The sequence below is a fragment of the Lontra canadensis genome, unplaced genomic scaffold (assembly GCF_010015895.1).
Source record: "Lontra canadensis isolate GAN:19392208 unplaced genomic scaffold, GSC_riverotter_1.0 scaffold173, whole genome shotgun sequence".
NCBI lineage: Eukaryota > Metazoa > Chordata > Mammalia > Carnivora > Mustelidae > Lontra > Lontra canadensis.
In genome coordinates, this window is record NW_022631167.1 from 1,752,699 (window position 1) to 1,773,460 (window position 20,762).

The 20,762-nt window shown below is 51.6% G+C and overlaps 1 protein-coding gene across 4 annotated transcripts in view; it reads left to right on the forward strand.

Moving 5' to 3' along the window:
• ADCK1 (aarF domain containing kinase 1) overlaps positions 1–20,762 on the forward strand; it is a 120,209-nt gene that overhangs the window by 44,175 nt on the left and 55,272 nt on the right. For 3 of the 4 annotated variants that reach the window (XM_032846238.1, XM_032846236.1, XM_032846239.1), the window contains one exon: positions 7,791–7,994. The exons of the other annotated variant lie outside the window; for it this stretch is intronic. In XM_032846238.1, coding sequence (XP_032702129.1) covers positions 7,791–7,994 — 204 coding nt within the window. The remainder of the gene's footprint in view (positions 1–7,790; positions 7,995–20,762) is intronic. 4 annotated transcript variants of the gene reach the window in all.

Here is a 20,762-nt window from a genome sequence, read left to right on the forward strand (position 1 = left end):
ACCTTTCTTTTAATATTCATTGGATGGGAATGGAGCGGTATTTAGTTTAGGATATTCTTCATTACTGAGGCTAGCCCCTTCTGGGTATTATAACAAGTGCCTCAATAATTACAAGATTCTCCAGTCTGGCTGGTGGAAAAGGTCCTATGTGAGCACTGAGTACTGTTAACTCTTGTCTTTTTGGGTTATTCTTTCTCTGGACTCAAATGGTTTTCTCATGTGTGAACTGAATATGTGAGATGGATCCTCTAGACATCTTCATTGCTCCTTCTTTGTATAGCTCTCTCCTCTCACAGTACTCTGTCCTGTGAGCCTAGTTGTTTCGGTCTTTTGACTTCCAGCTCCATCTCCTCAACTCAGGGATTTCTCCCGGTGCTTCCTGGATTCCCTTTCCTGACACTGGGCCTGGAAATCTTGATGCAGTAAAGTGGGACAATCACAGGGTTCACCTTGTTTGTTTCTCATTGCTCAAGAATCACTGTCCTTTGCTGCCTGTTGTCCAGTCCCTTAACAACCATTATTTTGTAAATCTGAAAAAAAAAAAATCAGCTGGACTTGTAGGTTTGTAGAAGATATTGAAAGAGGGATGTTAAAAAAATTTCTTCCCCATTATTGACATAATACATGTGAGCTTTAAGAAATTTGGAAAATATAGAAAAAAGCTATGGAGAAGGCAAGAATACTCTTGTGGTCTCAGAGCCTAGAAATGCCACTGTTTATATTTCATTACATTTCCTTTGGGTCTTGACTTTTTGACTAGAAGAATTAATCAAAAATCTTTGTTTTGAGGTCTCTTACTTTCTCTTTCATTGTCTCTCTCTTTTTTCCTGTATCATGTGGGGTTGGTAATGTGTGTCTGTCTCTTTCCTCTTTGTGTCACAAACACCCCTAAACCCCATTGGAGATTATGGTCCAGTTCTGATGGGGAGCCTTATTGATTCAGCCTGACTTTGGTACCTTTCTGCTGAGTTTGGAGGCCAAAGCTCCTGCTTCTGGGTATTTAGACATGAGTCAGGAATTGCCCTCTTTGGGCCTTTGCTCTATCCCTCCCAATCAATAATTAATCAGCACTGAGTTGATTTTATTAGCTATTCACTGCCCCCTTCTCAAGCCCCAAACCAAGCTGGCTAATAACAATGCTTTTAATTAATATGAGGCAGATTAAAACTCATTACAGCAAGGTTATTGGTAATGAGATAATCATAAGGCAAGTTATTGAGCTGGGAGTGAAAATGAAGTTGGAGGGGGGGCAGGGAGACCACACCAGCTGTTCCTACCCTGTTTTGGCAGGGATAGAAGGGGGAACGTCAGGCCTCTCTAGTGGGGACTGCTGCAGCCACACACCCAGCCAGCCAGTGACACCAGGTGCTTGGTAAAGGCGGCACTTGGGTCAGTGAGCAGATGGGTGGTTGGTGTTAGGATAGTAGAAGAAGTAGGCAGGCCTTTGGGGCAGAGATTGTAAGGTCAGTGTATTTAGTAGAATAACGCTCTATTGCTATTTGCATTACTTATGCATGGATGGTATGCCATTTAGATGACAGAGCATGAAATTAGCTATTGTTTCTATTAGATTATGGTCCAGACTTGTGAGTCTGAACAAAGTATAGAGAGTGGATGGGCCTGGAGTGTTCTTTTTTTATTAAATTTCATTTTTCTAGGAACATTGGCTCCCCCCGCCTGCCATCTTTTTTGACTGATAGATTGAGCGCTGACTGTGTGTTGAATCCCGTGCTGAGCTCTTATTTATGCTTGATTCATGGGATCATTCCAGTGACAGTTTCCACTGTTCTCTTCTTTTTACTGATGAGGAAAATGAAGCCCTAAAGTGAATGAACTTGTGCAAGGTTTTATGACAAGTAAGTAGCAAAGTAGAATTTGAACCCAGGACTTTCTGATTCCAAAGCCAATGCTATTAATCATTATATTTTATGACTCTTGTTGTATTCAAGACTGACTATGGCATTCACTGGCCTTCCAAATTGTATATACTTGATCCAGTTTCCGTGGCCACCCCGGCACCAGGCGGGTGCTCTCTCCAGCCCATGTCATACCTGGCTGCCTTTATTGCCTGCCTTTGGTGATTCCAGCTCATGGGTGCGCGTCCACCCCTCTGTCTGGATTATAATAAGCTCCTTGCCCATGGAGACCATCCCCACAATGCTTGCTTCCCCACAGTGTGCATACATAGAGAAATTCAGCTCATGCCTGGCCCCTGGCACATGGTTAAACACACCAACATCTCACCGTTGCTGATGCTGGGACCTTCGGAATGTCACCGAACCTCTTTGAGATTATTTTGTCATCCTTAAAGACACATATTAAGATCTATTTTACAGAGATATTAGGCAGATTTAAAAACAGTAACAACCACTTATATTTTAGCTTTTATTGTAGCCCAGGCATAGTACTTAAAACAGGGCACAGGGCACCTGGGTGGCTCTGTGGGTAAGCCTCTGCCTTCGGCTTGGGTCATGATCTCGGGGTCCTGGGATCGGGTCCCGCATCGGGCTCTCTGCTCGGTGGGGAGCTGCTTCTTCCTCTCTCTCTGCCTGCCTATCTGCTTCTGATCTCTCTCTGTCAAATAAACTAAAACAAAACAAAATAAAAACAGGGCACTATATAAATGATTATTTATTATAGTTACTGATTTATAAGCCTGAGCTGTCCAATATGGTAGCCACTAGCCACATGTGATGATTTAAATTTAAATTATTTAAAATTAAAAAAATGAAGAACTCAGTTCCTCTGTCACACCAGCCACATTTCAAGTGTCCAGGAGCCACTGGTAGCTGGTGGCCGCTATGTTATTGGGCAGGGCAGATGCAGAATATTTCCATCACTGCAGAAGCCTCTGCTGGACAGAACTGGTACCACTAACTTTCACCTGCCTGCGAGTCCTTCCTGGGGCCTGTGTAAGTGCAATGCCTGAAGATGTGTAGCATACAGGACTAGATTCAGGGGAATGCTGAGGTCCTGAAGTTCCAGAAGCTTTGCCTTTTCATCAAGCAGACTCCTTGTCGGAGGAAAGGTCCCTGGGCAGGGAGAGAACTGTGAAATCCTTGTGGATAGTCCTTGCCACCAGCAGGTGCAGCCCCTTAGGGTATCAGATTAAGGAGGTGAATGGTGGGACTGGTCTTCTGCTTCTGAAGAACAGTGAAGCCCCTGGAGCAGGAGCTGAAAAGGGACCCTGGAGATCAGCATTTGTGTCATTTGGTCTTAAAAAAAACATTTACTGGTTTTTGGTGAGTGGCAGTATCCCTCACCTCTCTGTGTGTGTGTGTGTGAGAGAGAGAGAGAGAGAGAGAGAGAATTTATAAAGAAGCTGGTTGAAGGTGACTTTGGGGCTTCTTTAGTTGAAATGTGGGTGCCATTTGCCATATATGCTGACTCAGCTTCAGGGGTGGTGGTTTTGTGAGTGTGTAACCCAGAGTCATCATCAATCTACATTTATGGCATATGCACAGCTTGCCCTGAGGTACACAGAGTGTTCAGGGGACACACACGGTCCGTGCACCTATGGCTGATGTACCAAGAGGCCAGTGATTTGGGCCTCAACCAGCTTTCCTGGGCTTCTGTGAGCAGAGAGGGCTCCCCGTATTGTCCACACATTATCTTGAAAGTGACCATCACTTTGTGCCAAGAGACCCCACGTAGGTCTGGCTCCAGCTGCTGGTGAGGGCCAGGGGGCTGATGCTTGCTTTCTCTTCTTTTTTTTTTTTTTTAAATCTTTCCACTAACATCCTCTAGGCTGGTGCTTCCTGAGTGCTGCCGGCAGCAGAAACAAACAGATATGAATTGAGTTTAAGGAAAACGGTAGAGCTGGTCTTCAGCTCGCAGACATGAGCTGCTGTATTGTCCTCTTGATCTGAAGTCCCTCCTTTTTATCCTAATTTATTAAAATTGGATTTCAGGGGCCAATCCTGTGTATCCATCAGGGACCAGTCACGCCAGTAATCTGACGGGGGAAACCATTTTATTTGTTTAATTTCTGAGATCTTATTTTACACTGATTATCATGTAAGTAAACTGCATAACGCACACTGTATTAAAATGTGTAGAATGGAACCCAGTCTTTTCTTTCTTTTTTTTTTTTTCTTAAAGATTTTATTTATTTATTTGACAGTCAGAGGTCACAAGTAGGCAGAGAGGCAGGCAGAGAGAGAGAGGAGGAAGCAGGCTCCCTGTGGAGCAGAGAGCCTGATGTGGGGCTCAATTCCAGAACCCTGGGATCATGACCCGAGCCGAAGGCAGAGGCTTTAACCCACTGAGCCACCCAGTTGCCCCCAGTCTTTTATTTCTTGATTTACTATTTATTTATTAAAGTTTTAATTTCAATTCCAGTTTGTTCACATAGAGTGTAATATTGGAGTAAGGTGTACAATACAGGGACTTAACACTCCCGTCAGTCTTCCAGTGCTCATCACGGCAGGTGTGCTTCTTAATCCCTGTGCCCTGTTTCTCCCATCCCTCCACCAGCACCCCGTCAGTTCTCTGTAGTTAAGAGTGTTTCTTGGTTTGCCTCTCTCTCTCTCTTTTTCCCCTTTGCTCATTTGTTTTGTGTCTTAAATTCCACATACGAGTGAGATCATAGGGTATTTGTCTTTCTCTGACTTATTTATTTTGCTTAGCATAATACTCTGTAGCTCCACCCATGTTGTTGCAAATGGCAAGATTTTGTTCTCTTTTGTGGCTGAGTAATATTCATATATATATATATATATACACACACACACACACACACAAATATATATATATATTCATATATGTATCACATCTTCTTTATTCATTCATCAGTCAGTGGCACTTGGGCTCTTTCCATAATCTGGCTAGCGTAGATGCCGCTGTTAAACACCGGGATGCATGTATCTGTCTGAATTAGTATTTTTGCATGCTTTGGGTAAATACCTACTGGTGTGATTGCTGGATCGCAGGGCAGCTCTGTTTATAACTTGGTGAGGAACTGCCATACTGTTTTCAACAGTGGCTGCTCCAGTTCGCATTCCCACCAACGGTGCAAGAGGGTTCAAGTGGGGAAAACCTAATAGAAAAGATTATTAACTGGTGAAAGTAGAAGGTCGTTAACTCCTAAAAGGAGTAAAAGAAGATTCTATGGATGGAGAAGTAGCAAGCACATAAAGCACCCACCCTGTCTGGGGCTCGGGGGTAGGGAGCAAGGGCAGAACTCAGCCGAGGGTCTCCCTCCGGCAAGGCTGAGGTGGAGGTCTGCCCTGTGGTGAGGAGACTCACAGTGGAAGGCGCGGTCCATGGGAGCATGCTGCTGGCCTGGTCAGAACACTTGCTAGAGAGCCTGGGCCTGAGTCGGTCCATCACAGGAGCCTGCCTGGTAGTGGGGAATTTAGTGAGGGTGGGCCGGTCTGGGAAGGCCACTGCAGGGAGCACCCCAAAACCACTGGCCTGCTGGCTGCTGAGCTAAAAGGCCGCACTGGCACTGGGAAGAGAGACTCCTTGCCCTGCTGTGGCCTCAGTGTTGACAAAGCCAAGTAAGAAGCCATCTGATGAAGGAGAAAGGACAGGGTGCAGCCCCGAGGTCACAGTGCAGGGCGTGGAGGGGTGAATTTGGAGCTTGGACGCCATGGGCCCAGCAGCACACACCCACTTGCCCTCTTCCTAGCTGAGCCCGGCCTCTGATTCCAGCCCCCTGTTCCCTGCACCTGAGCTCCCACGGGTCTCGGTGTGATCCTGGTATTGGGAGTCATTCTCCGTGTGCTGGTGGCTGGGTCACGGCTTCCCGACTGTGCTGGGGGCACGGAACCTGCTGGAAGTCCCAGTGAATACACCGTGGCGGAGGACTTTACTGGGCAGGGAGGGGAAAGTGGGGCGTGTCCTCACCCCACCTTCCAGTCCTCTGCTTCTGAATGACCTTGACTCCAGCGCAGCTCTGGTGTGGGGGCTGAGTGTGTCTCCCTAGGGGAGAGGGCGGCTGGCACCAGCGCAGCCCAGCCAGGACTGTCGGGCTGTACATGGCAGCCGTCGCTCTGTGTCTCAGGACTTACAGGTTGTAGATGCCTGTCTGTTGCCTCTTACTCTGCCATTGACTATGGCCTCTCCTTTTCTGGGCTGGAATTTGGGCAATGATTATTTGAGCTCCAAAAAGTCATTTGTTCATACCAGCCTGGGCCTTTGCTTTGTGAAGAAATGCCCAGTTCTGTGTTTGATCACGTTTGCCCTCTTTCTTGCTTCCTCAAAGCCAGGGCTTGAGCATGGCCTTGGCTGGCCGTAGCACTGATTTCCCGCCATCTGCCACTGGTCCCCTGAGTACCCAGCTGCAAAGTCTTAAAGAGATTCTACCCCTTTCCCACAGTCCTCCGACCCATCTAAGAACATGCTCTCTCCCTTCATTTCTTAGGATTAATTTCCTTCTCCTGTGTCCTCCTCTCGGGGAAAAAAGTCTCCCTGTGGCCCAGTTTGGACCAGGTACCCACATCCAGGCTGGAGGACTCTGCCCCGGGGGAAGGAGCCATGTGCATATAGGGCCCCCCGAGAGTGCACTGGGGTGCGAGGTGGTGGTGTCCAGCAGAGCCTGTAGTGGATGCCGGGGGGTGGGGGGGGGGACCTCAGGACAGCTCCCAGGGCTGGAGGCTGGGGCATTCAGTCTGCTGTGGCCGGACGGGGCAGATGGGCTCCCTGGCTGCTGGGACAAGGCTGTTGAGGGCTGTGGTGGTATTTTAATTTCTGAAGTAACAGTTTTCTGTGTGGCTCACCTGGCAACTCATTGTAGGGGATCTTTAACTGTTTCTTCCATTATTGTTGCCAGAAGTTACTTAACTCTTCAGGTGGTTTATTGCCTCCAGTATGTGCTTATGTTGGCGTCTTCTGTGACACTCAAGAGAGTGCAAGTCCATTTAGGTGTTTCCCCTCTTGGTTGATTTTTTGGGGGTGAAGAGCTTCCCACAGGGCACTGGGCTCCCTTCTGTCTGTGCCCATGGCCCCATCCTGCAGCAGAAGCTGTAGCGCCAGGAAGGATGGGCCCTCCCAGTTCCAAGACCCTCCAATGAACTGGAGTGAGAACGGGGGGATACACAGCCTAGGACCTAAGGGGGCCACCCCCTAGCTCTGGAAGGACAGAGGGCATCAGGCAGCCTGCCCTGTACTAGGCCCAGCTGTGTGCTCCATGCACCTGACATTTCCCAGTAAGACTTTTCTTCCATTTAAGATGAGATCCATGCAAAAGTTTGCTGAGTTTAAAGAGCCCTAGGTTTGGAGCATTTCCTAGACCTTCCTTTAACCTCTATTAGCATTTCTTCATAAGCACAACACCTGGGTTTTTTATTTTTAAAGATACCAGTACCTGACTCCCTGAGCTGCTATAGGGATTCAAAGAAATGATACAAACGGCCGTCTTTTAGAAACTGTAGACCTCCAAGCAGATAGTGTTGTTCGTGTGTCTGAGGCTTGGGTGGCACGTACACTTACTCCGTGCGCCCTCAACTGAATCATTAGTAGATTTGGTGAAAAGCCTTGAATGAATGCTCTGGTTCCTGGGCCAGGTGAGTTTTGATGGGAAGACGACCAGAAACATGGGAGCGGGCGGCCGGCCTCAGGCTGAGGCTGGGATTGACTGCCCTGGGTGCTGAGGCTGAAGGAGAGCATTGAGGCAGGAGGCGAGTGGAGCGGTGTGTGTGTGTGTGTGTGCGTGTGTGCGTGTGCACTTGCTCACTCGCTCTGGGGAGTGAATCAGGGCTTTCCAGCAGAGGGGGCCGGAGGAGGGACCGATGTCCAGTGGACAGTGGGCACTCACACCTCTTTGGCCCCGGCCTCTCTCCCTGCAGGTGCACCTCCGTTCTGCCAGGCGTCTCTGCGAGCTCTGCTGTGCCAACCGGGGCACTTTCATCAAGGTGGGCCAGCACCTGGGAGCCTTGGACTACCTGCTTCCGGAGGAGTACACCAGCACCCTGAAGGTGCTCCACAGCCAGGCCCCGCAGAGCAGCATGCATGAGGTCCGCCAAGTCATCCGCGAGGACCTGGGCAAGGAGGTAGCTGCGGGCCCAGGAGGGCCGGGGTCTGGGCTGCTGTGCTCTCGCTGTTGGGGGCTGGGGCTTCACCCCAGAGCGGAAATGTACTTCTTAGCAACTCTCAGGAGTGAAATCAAAGGGGTTACAAGGCGCCTCTGTGGCCCTCCGTGAAAAAGATGACTCGAACCTTCTGAAATAGTTGATAGGCGATTGCTTTTATTCTACCAAGTAATGTGATTCATAGGGCTCAATCCCAATAACATCTGTCCGTTATTGAGAGTTCACTGCGTGAGAACAGCTGTACCGCGTTCCCTGCAGTAGCTCACCTCGTCCTCGCGGCAGACGTAGGAGGTAGGTACTGTTATTTACCCCATTTTGCAGATGAGGGATAAAGCCTTAGGTGGAGGAGATAACCTCCCAGTTTATCTCAGGAGCAAGGCCACAGGCCAGGAGGAGCATTGTTAGGATGGAGGGACACCGGCAGAGGGGACAGGATTGGCATGGCACAGGCCTGTGCGTGGCGTTGCTTCTTGCCAAGACCGTTGGCCTCCCGCTTCCTCTAGCACGAGATTCACCCCAAATTAAAACTAAATAAATCACTGTAATAACAGTGTGAAGTGCATCATTGCTGGCGTGTGGCGGCTCAGTGGGGGCGGCTGCAAGGGAAGGAAGGCAGCAGATTAACCCTTGGAGGCCGGCTTGTCTGTGGAGAGCCAGAGGAGGAGGCGAGAGCAGGTCAGTGGCCCCCTGTAAATCAGGGTGAAGAGAGATGAGAAGTTTGGGGTGTCAGCCCCGTGGTGGGCACACCCAGCTGGCCAAGGAATGTTTGGGGTCAAAAGAGTTCATCTGGATCTTCAGGTCCTCTTCTCTAAGTTCCCCTGGCCGTGTGGTCCTGAGCTTGGTGGCCTGTGGCTTCTGCCCCTCAGGTGTGTCAAGCCCTCAGAGAAAGGAGGCTAATGTCAAGGTCACGGTTCTGAGGGGGCGTCCTTCCCGGCTGGGAAGCTCGGCAGCCTCTGGTTTCTTACCGGGGCCCCCACAGGCGCACAAATGAAATCTTTCCTCTCCCCCTGCCTCCTCCACCTCCCTTGGGGGAGATAGCATTTGTTCCCTGGTGACACACTTTCTCAGTCTGTGGGTGGAGGGAGGGGAAACGGGCTGTGTGGGAAGCAGGGTAGGTGGATGTGGGGGTGTAAGGGCGGGGAAAGTCACTCACTTTGCACTTCCCTCCTCCTCCCGCCTCTCCCATGACACTGATGGGGAGCAGCTCGCCCTGCCAGGAAGAGGTCTGAGTGGATCCCACTGATGGTGGGCTCCACGCCTGCCCTGGGACCCTCCGTGGAAAGCTCTGTTTCATCCCTGGTTTCAGGAATGAGGTTACAGGAAACAGGCTTTCATGTACCACCACCCGCTGGCTGGGTTCAAGTTGTTGGATGGGCTTCAAAGGCCCCTAGAGATCAAAGTCTCCACGGCTGCCCCTAAATCTCAGACCGGAAGAGCAGGGAGGGTGGCCAGAGAGCTCGAGGCTGGTGTGTTGCGGCTGCACTGGTTGATTGCATCTACGCCTCTTGAGGAACCTTCCCACCATCAGAGGCCTAACAGGGTCCTTAGTGTCCTCATACCAGTCCCTGTCCCAGGCAGATGAGGCTGGCCCCCGGGGGTGTCCCCAGCAGGGTGTGGGAGATGACAGTGAGTTTGCATCTCCTCTGAACTCCATGATCTACATGTGACTCTGAATCTGCAAATCTTTGCACAGCAGCCAGTCCACGGGAGGGGGAGCGAGTAAAGGGGCACTGTCCTGGCATAGCGCTGTGTGGGGGTGGGGGTGGGGGCCACGGAGCTAAGGGAGAAGGGTGTGAGTGACAGGACAAGGCCTTGGATCTTCTGATTACCAGGCCAGTGCTTTGTCTCCTATGTAACAGAGCTTCTCTCTGGCAGGAATAATTTGGAAATCTGTTTTCTTTCTTTTTTCTTTTTAAAATTATTTTTATTAACATATAATATATTATTAGCCCCAGGGGTACTGGTCTGTGAATCGTCAGGCTTACACATTTCACAGCACTCAACATGGCACATACCCTCCCCAATGTCCATAACCCCACCACCCTCTCCCTACCTGCCTCCCCCCAACAACCCTCAGTTTGTTTCGTGAGATTAAGAATCTCTTATGGTTTGTCTCCCTCCCGATCCCATCTTGTTTCATTTTGCCCTTCCTTACCCCCCACAGCCCCCTGCCCTGCCTCAAATTCCACATATCAGAGAGATCATATGATAATCGTCTTTCTGTGGTTGACTTTGGAAATCTGTTTTCTGTGTCTGTACGTATGTGTCTTGGAAGTTTCTCAGCTGGTATTACCAGAAGGAAACTTGCTTTTTTTTTTTTTTTCTGTTCCTTTTATTTTAAATGCTAGGTTGAAGTCCTGAAGGACAGGTTCTGGGAGGCAGTTAGAAGCCCGAACTCTAGGAGGTGGGGTCATTTCTGGTGACTCTAAAGTGACCTGTGTCTGGAGAGGGTTGGGAATTGTCTCCACCTTGGTCCCCTAAGTGCCCTTGGGACTGGAGGTCTGGGTGCAGTGCTTCCCGTAGCCAGCAGATGGCGCCGGAGCTTGAGCGTCTGGGGAGAATGCTGAAGACTTGGTCCTTTCCATCCAGCAGAGGGGAGCCCTGACAGGTGGCTGAGACTTGAGTTCTTTCTTCTCCTGGTCATGGCTCATGCCATGGAAGGAGCTCAGGCTGACACCTTTGCGCCCTGAATGGGGAACACACAGGCCTAAGCCATGAGGCTATAGACCACCTTGGTCCCCAGGAGTTCTTGGCTCCCTGCTGGAGGACATGGCAGGGTTCTGACCACCAACCCATCCTTACACATTCCTCTTCTGGGCCAAGAGTCCTCAGAGGCCCCCTACAGGTATGATCAGCCTGTAGTTCTGTGTTTTGATACCCGTTCCTTCATTTTCCATTCCTTCTCTCTCTTTGTTGTCCAAGCAGCTGGTATTTAGTGAGGAAGGTGCAGTGCTGGAAGCTTTGTGTGCAGCCGAGGATGGGTAAGACCTCATTCTAGCCCTTGTAGTCTGGGGTCGTTGGGAGGTACACGTCTCTGTAGTAGCTGGCCATGTAAATGCCCACTGGTTTATAGGAGAGAGAGACACAGACAGACAGACAGGGAGAGAGTTAGGTTACATTTGGTTGGATTGAGACCGTCTGAAGCAGATGGCATCTGACCCAGGCTCTCAAGGATGGCAGGGATTGGAGGAAGTAGAGGTTGGAGGAGGGGACTTCTGGTGGATGAGATGGGCTAAGCAAGCGTACAGGCACTGGAGAGCATAAAGCACAGAGATTGCATGGTGAATAGTCTCGTTGACTAGCATATGGGGTTCAGTTTGGTGGACAGTGGAGCTGAGGTTGCTAAGTTTGTGCTGAGGTCACACTGTGAAGGGCCTCAAATGTCTTTTTTCATAACGTGAGCCTAAGGGAGAGGAGAACTTGGAGAGGGACCCAACCAAAGGAGGATGGAGTGGGACCAGATTTTCTTAGCAAGGTGGGAGATGAGGTTGTCTTTTCCGGGTGGGGAAAAGGGAAGGTGGGAGGTTTGAGGTAGGTGGAGAGCTTGGGGAGAGGAGTTATAGTGGGACTTAGGAAGACATGATAGAATTGTCAGCGGCACTGCTACTGTTACCCATGGTTGTGGACATGCTCACATCCCTTCTCCTACCCCCTCCTTAACACACACACACACACACACACACACACACACACACACATCTGATCCCATTACAATATGTTTCAATAAATGATCCAGTTTTGTTTTTGTTTTGGAATATACTTGAAACAGATTAAGGTTCTTTCCAGCTCTAAAGTTGTATGAAAAATGGAAGGAAATGAGATCAGCTGCCAGAGTGATGCACAGAAATACCTTTGTTAAGGGGCACTGCTTGTACTGGTCTTGGGGGTTGGGGTTTGGCTTCTATACTCTGAAACATGTTGGTGTTTTTATTTATTTATTTGTTTACTTATTTATTTAAAGATTTTATTCATTTATTTGACAGAGACAGTGAGAGAGGGAACACAAGCAGGGGAAGCAGGAGAGGGAGAAGCAGGCTTCCCCCGGAGCAGGGAGCCAGATGTGGGGTTCGATCCCAGGACACCGGGATCATGACTCGAGCTGAAGGCAGACGTCTAATGACTGAGCCACCCAGGTGCCCCAGTGTTTTTTTTTAACTGCAGTATTTTATTAATTTCTGACTCTTTTTAAAAAAGATTTATTTATTTATTTTAGAGAGAGGGTGTGTGTGCATGTACAGTGGGGAGGGGCAGAAGGAGAGAGACTCTCGTGCAGACTCCACACTGAACGTGGAGCCCAGTATGGGGCTCGATCTCAAGACCCTGAGATCATGACCTGAGCTGAAACCAAGAGTCAGATGCTCAACCTGTTATGCCACCCAGGCGCCCCTTTGAAATTTGATTTAGCATTCTCTTACCCCTGAGCTCCCACAAGGTGGGGATCTAGACTTGAACTTGTTCTATAACTTCCCATAGTACCCAGGGACACATGCTGTGTGTCACAGGAGATCCGTATTCTTGATGGACCATCTGGCCAGGGGGTCCACTGGAAAATGGAAAGGAACCACTGTGCATCAGGTGGGAGAATGCACACCTTGTGGCTTCTTACAAATCTATAGGTACAGGTGGAAGGTGACATTCTTATCCTGCTTTGCTCAAGGTATAAGCAAAAAGAAAGTGATGAAGAAGCTCTTCTCCCAGGAACCTTTGTCATTTATTAAGCTTGGCAGGGGTGGCAGAAAGAAGGCACTCTTGGCAAGAGACTGGCAGGAGCAGAAGTAGAAGGCAGGCAGGTGAGGCAGGAGAATGCCTGGTCCATGTGAGGGCTTCCTGGTGGTGGTGGGGCATCAAGTGGGGGCAGTGCAGACCCTGGACAGAGACTGGAGCAGGGGCTTCCATGGAGGCCTTGGGGCTGGCCATGGATAGGGGATGGCAAACTCTGGGCTGATCCTTGTCATTTCACGCAAGACCTCTGCTGGTACGTGGGGAGAGCTGTGTGACAAGCAGGGAAAGGCACCCCCTCTGGGCACCCCTTCCTGCAGGTGGCACCTCTGCCAGGGCTGGATTTCCTTCTTCTATTAGTCAGGGTTCTCCAGAGAAACAGAGCCAATAGGGTGTGTGTGTGTGCGCGTGTGTGTATGTAAGAAGTAGAGAAATTGATTGGTTTAAGGAATTGACTTATGCAGTTGTGGAGGCTGATAAGTCTTGCATCTTTGATGTGAGTGGGGAGGCATCTGGCTGGAAGAGTGGAAATTGCAGTTTGAGTCTAAAGGCTGTCTGCTGGCAGAATTCCCTGTTACTCCAGGAGGTCAGTCTTGATCTATTCAAGCCTTCAACTGATTGGATGAGTCCCACCCATGTTACAGAGGACAGTCTGCTTTACTCAAAGTCTACTGATTTTTTTAAAAAGGACTTATATATTTATTTTGGAGGGAGAGAGTATGCGTGCACGTGAGTGGGGGGAGGGGCAGAGAGAAAGAATTTTCAGGCAGTTTCCCTGCTGAGCGCAGAGCCCCATGCAGGGCTTGCTCTCAAGACCCATGAGATCATGACCTGAACCAAAACCAAGAATTGGATGCTTACCAACTGAGCCACCCAGGCCCCCCCACAAAGTCTACTGACTTAAATGTAAATCTTATTCAAAAAGATCCTTACAGAGACATTAGAATAAAGACTGACCAAGTGTCTGGGCACCATGGCTCCGCAAAGTTGACACATAACATTATCCCTGCAGGTCCCCCATGGCCCTCAGTCAGGACTGCCCATCTGTACCTTTGGTCCCTACAGCCGAGTTTCCTATTGAGAGTAGGAGCTAAAGTGCTTGCCGATGTACTGGCTGTGTGACCTTGGGTGTGTTCCTTATCTTCTCCATCTCTCATTTTCCTCACCTGTAAAATGGGGATACTGACAGCACATGCCACACAGCCTGACTGTGGGGGTTAAATGAATTAACAGACGTGGAGCACGTGGAGGCTGTAGGCAGAGAGCAAATGGCCCGCAAATGTTAGCTGCCTCCCGGAGTTATGCTGGATGCTTTACATGTGTGAGGAACCCAGATTCGGAGAGACCTGTAAATGACAGGGTTGGATCTTCAATCAGGTTCTCTGAGAGCTCGTACGGCTCTCTGTCCCGATACTGCTCTGCTAGTAGAATCCTCCTTTCTCTTCCCTGCTCAGTACCCAGCATTCCATCTGTTGGTCAAGCCCCTCCCCTCCACTGCCTTGGGAGCCTGGGCTTCTTAAGTCCTACCTGTGACCCCCACCTTGGTGGGGGTGGTACTGGCAGCTCAGCCTGGCCGTGTCAACCATAGCCGTGTCCTGAGGCCATCAGCAGCATCTGCTTTGTGCTATTGCTGCCTAGAGCTGACTCCCCAGACAAGGGGTTGAGGGCAGCCACGGGTGCCCAGGGTCACGAGTTGGTGGCTGTACTGTGTTCATGACCCAGCCCTCCTCCTTGCAGGATGGCAGCTAGACTTGGCTTCCCTTGCCTTGCAGGAGCTGGGTGTGGACGTATGTGGGGACAGACATGCCCTGGGTTGGACTGGGGCAAGGGACACGGTTGGGACAGAGGGGCTGGAGGAGCCAGTTTTACCTGGGGGACCTGTGCCTGTGGAAAATTTCCCCTCCTCGGTGACACATGCCTCTGTCTTGTATTCCTTGCTGCCTTCTTTCTAGTGTTGTTCCAGCTTCTCCCTGCCCTTACTTCCTCGCATTGACTGAGCGTAGCTCTCTGCCCAGTGCTGTGCCAGCCCCTGGGCGTCCCTGCCCCCTGGAGCTCTTGCCCCTGTCCTTGCACACGGGCAGGGGCCTGGCTGAGGCCAGCTCGCCCTTCACTACCCCAGCTGCTCTGCGCTCTGGGGCTCAGGACCACCTGGAAGGCTTCGGCTCTTTTTAGATTTGCTTCCCTCGGTCTTCAGCACAACCTTTGTTCTGGCTTCTGGTTCCCCAAGACGGCTGCTGTGTGAGCATTCTGGGAGTGGGGCAGAAGGAGCTGGTGGCCGCCAAGCTGTGTGTGGGGAGGAATGGGGGGCAAGGGAGAGTGATTCACCTCCTCTGGGCTTCCCAGCAGCTCTCAATCAAAAATGCATTTATATTAAAAACATAATGAAGAATAAAAAAACATTTTCCCCCCAATCATACTGAACATCAAAAGGAGATTTTTATCAATTATGGGAGAGAGATTTTGGCCATAAAATGGTAATTTAACGAATAGGAGATGGATAGCGGGAAGCATTAATGTCATCCGGGACGGATAGTGTGCTATTAGTCACTGGGGGAGAGACTGAGGTGGCCGCCATGACGCTGGCTCTTCTTCCCCGGCTTCCTGGTCCCTGCCTCCTCCCTGAGCAGCTGCCCTGCCCCAGCCCCGAGAAGCCTCCTCCTTGGGGGCTGTGCTCCATCTCCAGGGCCCCTTCATTCTGTGGCCCCACAGCTTCCACGCTGCCCTTACCTAGCCTGGGCCACGTCCCTCCCATGCCTGTGGAACAGAGCCCCCCACAGAGCAGGTCAGAGCTGCTCCCCACTCTCTTTCCTACTCCAGTCTTCACACAGAGACACTCTGGCCCCACGGGGGATTCACTGCACGCACCCCAAGGCCTGTCCTCTCACTTCCCCTCCTTAACTCAGCAGATCCCTTCTCATCCTTTGAACTCCGGCTCTAGCAACACCACCACACTCGTGGACACACGGCCTGAGTGCTTGCTGGGTGTCAGACACTGTCTCAGAAATTTCCTGTGGATCAACTTACTTCTCACTAAGACCCTCTAAGATCAGTCCTAATATTACTTATTTTACAGATGGGAAATTGAGGCATGTTTTCCAGTGAAATCATACCCTTGTCCTCCTCATGTGCCCCCCACCCCCAGTCAGTATTAGTGGCTCTTTTGTGTTTCCCCTGGGCACTTTCTGTCCCTGTCACAGCTCTAACGCCATTATTTGTTGCATTCAGATTGGTTGCTTTTCCATCTTGAACCTCCCACGGGGCTTAGTGTGAGCTCTGCACATAGTAGGTGTTAGTAAGTGTGGTTGCATTGAATTGCAGAACGACTTTGTGTGCCCCTGTCCCCTTGAAGCCTTCACTGACCTCCTCAGCCAGGTTGGATTGTGAATCAGAGCACTTGGTTTCCCTCTTGTGTCTGTCTGGTCATTTCAGTGCTGGGTGTGTGTTCTTGGGGTGGGTGGTTTCCCACTCTCCTTGGGGTTCTCTCAGAGCACTGCCCAGTGTCTGGCACACCAGAGGTGCTCACCAATGTGTTGTTAGCCGCATGGAGACACTCTGACGCAGGACATCATGGCATGGCATTATGGGTCCTGGAGTTCTCGGGGTGGCCGGCTCTGCTCCTGCCTGGGTCTTGCTTCCAGAATCCCCTGGGGTGTTCTGTAGGAGCCTGTGGAGGGCTGTGTGAGGGTGTGTCTGGGGCTGTCTCAACTATGAGCTGAGGGCAAGGGCAGGGTCTGTCTTCTGGAGAGAACAGGAGGGTCATTTCCAAGGTAGTATGGCATATGGTTAATAATAGACTTTGGAGTTAGAGAGCCTTGCATGAATCCCAAATGCTGCCAGATTTTCACTGCATCATTAGTTGTTTCTGAGCCTTAGTCCCCTCATCTGTAAACAGGGATGATGGCAGAACCTCCACACTCATAGGGCCGTGATGAGGATTGAGTGCTAGGGCCCCTCGGGGGCGCACAGTGAATCCTGGTAGCTCATAGCTCCGGTCGTAACGTGCAGAGCTCTTGTGAGGACAAAATGAGGCAGGCACACTGGGACCCTCAATTATATCCAGCACCCCACTGGTGCCTGGGCCTTCCCGACGGTTGACAAACACCAGATTTTCTGGTTTGGCCTTTGTCATTCAGTGGTAGGTGCCTTAGACAAAAGTTCCCCAAGAGAATCACGTACTCCTGAGTTGTGATGGTTTAGAAATCACCCTGTCCAAGGCCTGTGTTTCATCGGCGAGGAAACTGAGGCTCAGAGCGGGAAGTCACTGGCCCAGAGTGGCACGACGGGGTGTTGGTGGAAGCAGGACTCAAACCCGGGTCTCCTGACTCCGATGCAGTGTTCATCCTCCTGTTCAGGGCTGGGAGCTTGCTGCCTGGAGTGAGGCCAACACTCAGAGACACGCTGGTCTTGCTGTCGAAGAAACCCAGAGGGGGTCCCGTGGCTTTCGCCCTCCATGGGACGTTGTGGCCTCCTGGGGGCTTTGAGGAAGCCCTATTTTCTTAAGTTCATCCCTCATGCTGAGAGGATTCTGGATGTTCTTTGTATCCTTTAGCAAGCCCTCCTACTTGCCAGTGGTTGGGATGATTATACCCATGTGCTCACCGTTCACCTTCAATCCGCAGACCAGGCTGTGGTATGTCCCCTTCCCACACCCACCCTCCCACCCCGCCCCTTTAGGCTCTAACTTGTAGGGTGTTGCCCAAACCCAGCCCTCTGCTTAGCTGCTGTGTTGGGCCTGCTCGCTGGAGAAAGCGCCTCAGCTGACAGCAGCCCCATTTGCAGACTCTGGAAGGTCGGGGGCCACCACCGACTGCGTCGCTCCCTCTGAAAGTACAGATTTGTTGAGCAGCCGATAGGTACTTACCTCTGTGCCAACGCTGTGGGGGATATAGAATGTGTCAAAGCCGTGGCCCTCCCTCCCCAAGCCAGGCAGACAGAACAATTCACAGAGGAACTAATTACAGAGAACAATTAAGCACTCAGCTGTGGGGCTGGTGCAGGAAAGGTTCAGGGGGAAGTTCAGAAGAGGGTTCTTGGAGGAGGCGACCCTCGGAGGATGAGGAAGATGGAAGGAGTGAAAGCCCGAGGCCATCCGAGGCTGGCGGTGCGGCGGCTCCATAGCACCCAGGAGCAGAGGGGTGTGGGTCTGGGTGGTTGGGCCCTGTGGCTGGGCTGTGTTAGATCGCGAGGGCTGCTGTGACACGGACCGGTGGCTCAAACCACAGAAATCTGTTGTCTCAGTTCTGGTGGGCAGGAGCCCGAGACCTGGGTGCCTGGGGGTTGGCGGGGAGCTGGTGCACCCACGGTGGTGAGGGGGCCTCTGCTCCCAGCCTCCCCTCTAGCTTCGGGTGGTTTGCTGGCCGTCTTTGTCCTTCCTTGGCCTATAGAAGTGCCACCCTGATCTCGGCCTTCACGCTCACCCGGTGTGCTTCCTGGGTGTGTGTCTGTTTCTGAGTCCAAGTTGCCCCCTTTCTTAAGGACACTGTCATATTGGCTTAGCGCCCCTCACCCCCCCCCCCCGCCAGGGTGACCTCATCTTAACTAATTGCATCTGCAATGACACTGTTTCCAAGTAAGGTCACATTCCGAAGGTCAGGTCCTGGAGGTTAGGACCCCAGCATATGAATATTTGGGGGCCACGGTTCAAGCTGGCTTCGGTGAGGGCATGAGCGCTTTTGCTGGGAACCAGCTGAGGCAAGAGGGCTGACATAGTGTGTCCTGTGACCATGCTTTGGGCAGGCACGGGGCTGAGTGGGGCTTTTGGGGTGCTCTTCCAGGACTCCTCTGTCTCTCATGTTCTTCCTGTAGGCCGGCTCTATTCACGGCTGGTTCCTCTATGGGCTGCTGCCCCTGGCATCGCTCAGCCTCACCTCTTCCCGGGTTTGCCCCCAGCAGGGCCTCCCCCTCCTTCCCATCCCGAACACTCCACTTTCCTTTTATGAAATTCTGGATCAGGACTCTGCCCAACTGAGCCTAAGTCAGGGGTTGTGCTGGGTGGAATGGTGTCCCCCACGCTCCTCCGCCCCATTCCTGCCTTCCTAGAACCTGAGAATGTGAAATGAGGTATTTGCTGCTGTAATTCGGTAACTTAAGTTGATAGTGCATCGGGGTGGGCCCTACATCTGGCCACTGGTGGCCTTGTGAGGGGCCACGCGGCGGTGGCGGCAGAGATGGGACGCCGCTGCAAACCGAGGAGATGCCAAGATCTCTGGCAGCTGCTGGGAGTTAGGAAGAGCCGGGAAGGCTCCTCCCTGGGGCCTGCAGAGGGCACGCAGGCCCACCAGCACCTTGATTTCAGATGGCTAGCCCCAAGAACAGGGAGCCAATACATTTCTGTTGTTTTAAGCACCTGTTTGCGGTGATTTGTTATAGTCGCCCTGGGAAACAAACACCGCCGTCCAATCCCTGGCCACTCACGGAGGCCGGAGGAGGTGGGGTCCGTCAGAAGACATCATCCCTCTCATTTAAACCCCAAGGTGACAGGTGGGGTGGGGTGGGAAGCAGTAGGGCAGAACGTGGCCTAAAAGATGTTCATGTCCTCAGATGATAATGGCAGGAGACTTTCTGTTTGGTCCTTGCCAGGTAGTACACACAGTCGCTGGATGTTTTATAGATATTGTTTCTAATGGTTACAATAACTCGACGAGGTTGGTAGATTTTACCCTTCCAGTTTTCCAAATGAGGAAGCCAGGGCTCTGGTAGGTTAAGCAGCAGCCAGCCTCCGTCTCCCAGCTAGAGGAGGCAGAGCCCCCGCTTTGAGCACTGTTGCCTGAGCCCTCACCCTCCTGCTATGCAGCTGCCGCTCCCGAGGATAGCCTGGTTTCTGGAGGGCGAGACAGTGGGGGTAGGGATGTAGCACTGGATCTTGATGTGTAGGCTTTAGGGCGTCACCATGGGCCCCAGATCTTAGAACTGTGTTCAGTCTGCTCAGCTGATATTGTCTGTCTGTGTGTGTGCATGCACACGTGTGTGTGTGCGTGTGTATGTGTGTGTGTGTGTGTGCCCCTCTGCAGCTGATTTTTGGGCAGAGTCCGCCAACAGTGCAGGTCAGCTGGAGGGGTGCAAGGCAGGAGCCATGCCAGGAGGCTCTTTCCTTCCTCCGCATCTGGTCAAGGTGAACTCTTTCTTTTGAGCCTATTTGTGCTGTTTCCTGGAGCTGGGGCATGGCCAGCTTTTCTCGCCATTGCCTGTGTTGGCACTCAGAGTGGCACTCAGAGTGAGTGTACCTGGCTGGGCAGTGGGTCAGGAGGCGACAAGTCAGAGATGGAGTGCCACAGCCACTGCTCTAGAAGGAGCCGCCCTGACAGCTGACCCTCTGCCCTTGGGACTGCCAAGCCGACCACGGGCGGGGTCCTTATCTTCTCCTTGCCTGAACTTGTGGCATGTCTTCCCTCCCGTAAGGGGAGGGGTGGGTCTCTTCTTGCAGACTGCTCAGGGCTGGGGTGGGCAGCGTGGGCAGGTGGGTGTGATTACTGGGGGCTCTGATGGCTTCTTCCCATGTCCAGGTGAGCCAGAGGACGGCCTTTCTTTACTGGTGATGGCTGGGGCAGAAGCAATGGTTTGGAGTCCCGGGTCCCGCAGTGTCTTAGAGGGAACGTAATCGCCCACCTTAGCTAGATGCTAACCACGTGGGAGGTGCTCATCCCGGCCGGGCACTCCCAGGAGACGACTCCAAGGACAGGATTCTGGTGGGAGTGGTTTTGTGGGAAGCTCAGGGGCAGCCAGGAGGGAAGTGAGAGCGTGGTTCAGGGAGAGAAGGGCCTTAAACCGGCTCCCGCCATAGGGACACAGGGAACTGGTGTCAAACACTCACTTTAAAATCATCCAACCCTGAAAGCCTCTGCCTTCAGCTCAGGTCATGGTCTCAGGATCCTAGGATCAAGTCCCGCATCGGGCTCTCTGCTCAGCAGGGAGCCTGCTTCCTCCACTCTCTCTGCCTGCCTCTCTGCCTGCTTGTGATCTCTGTCTGTCAAATAAATAAAATCTTAAAAAAAAAAAATCTTAAAAAATAAA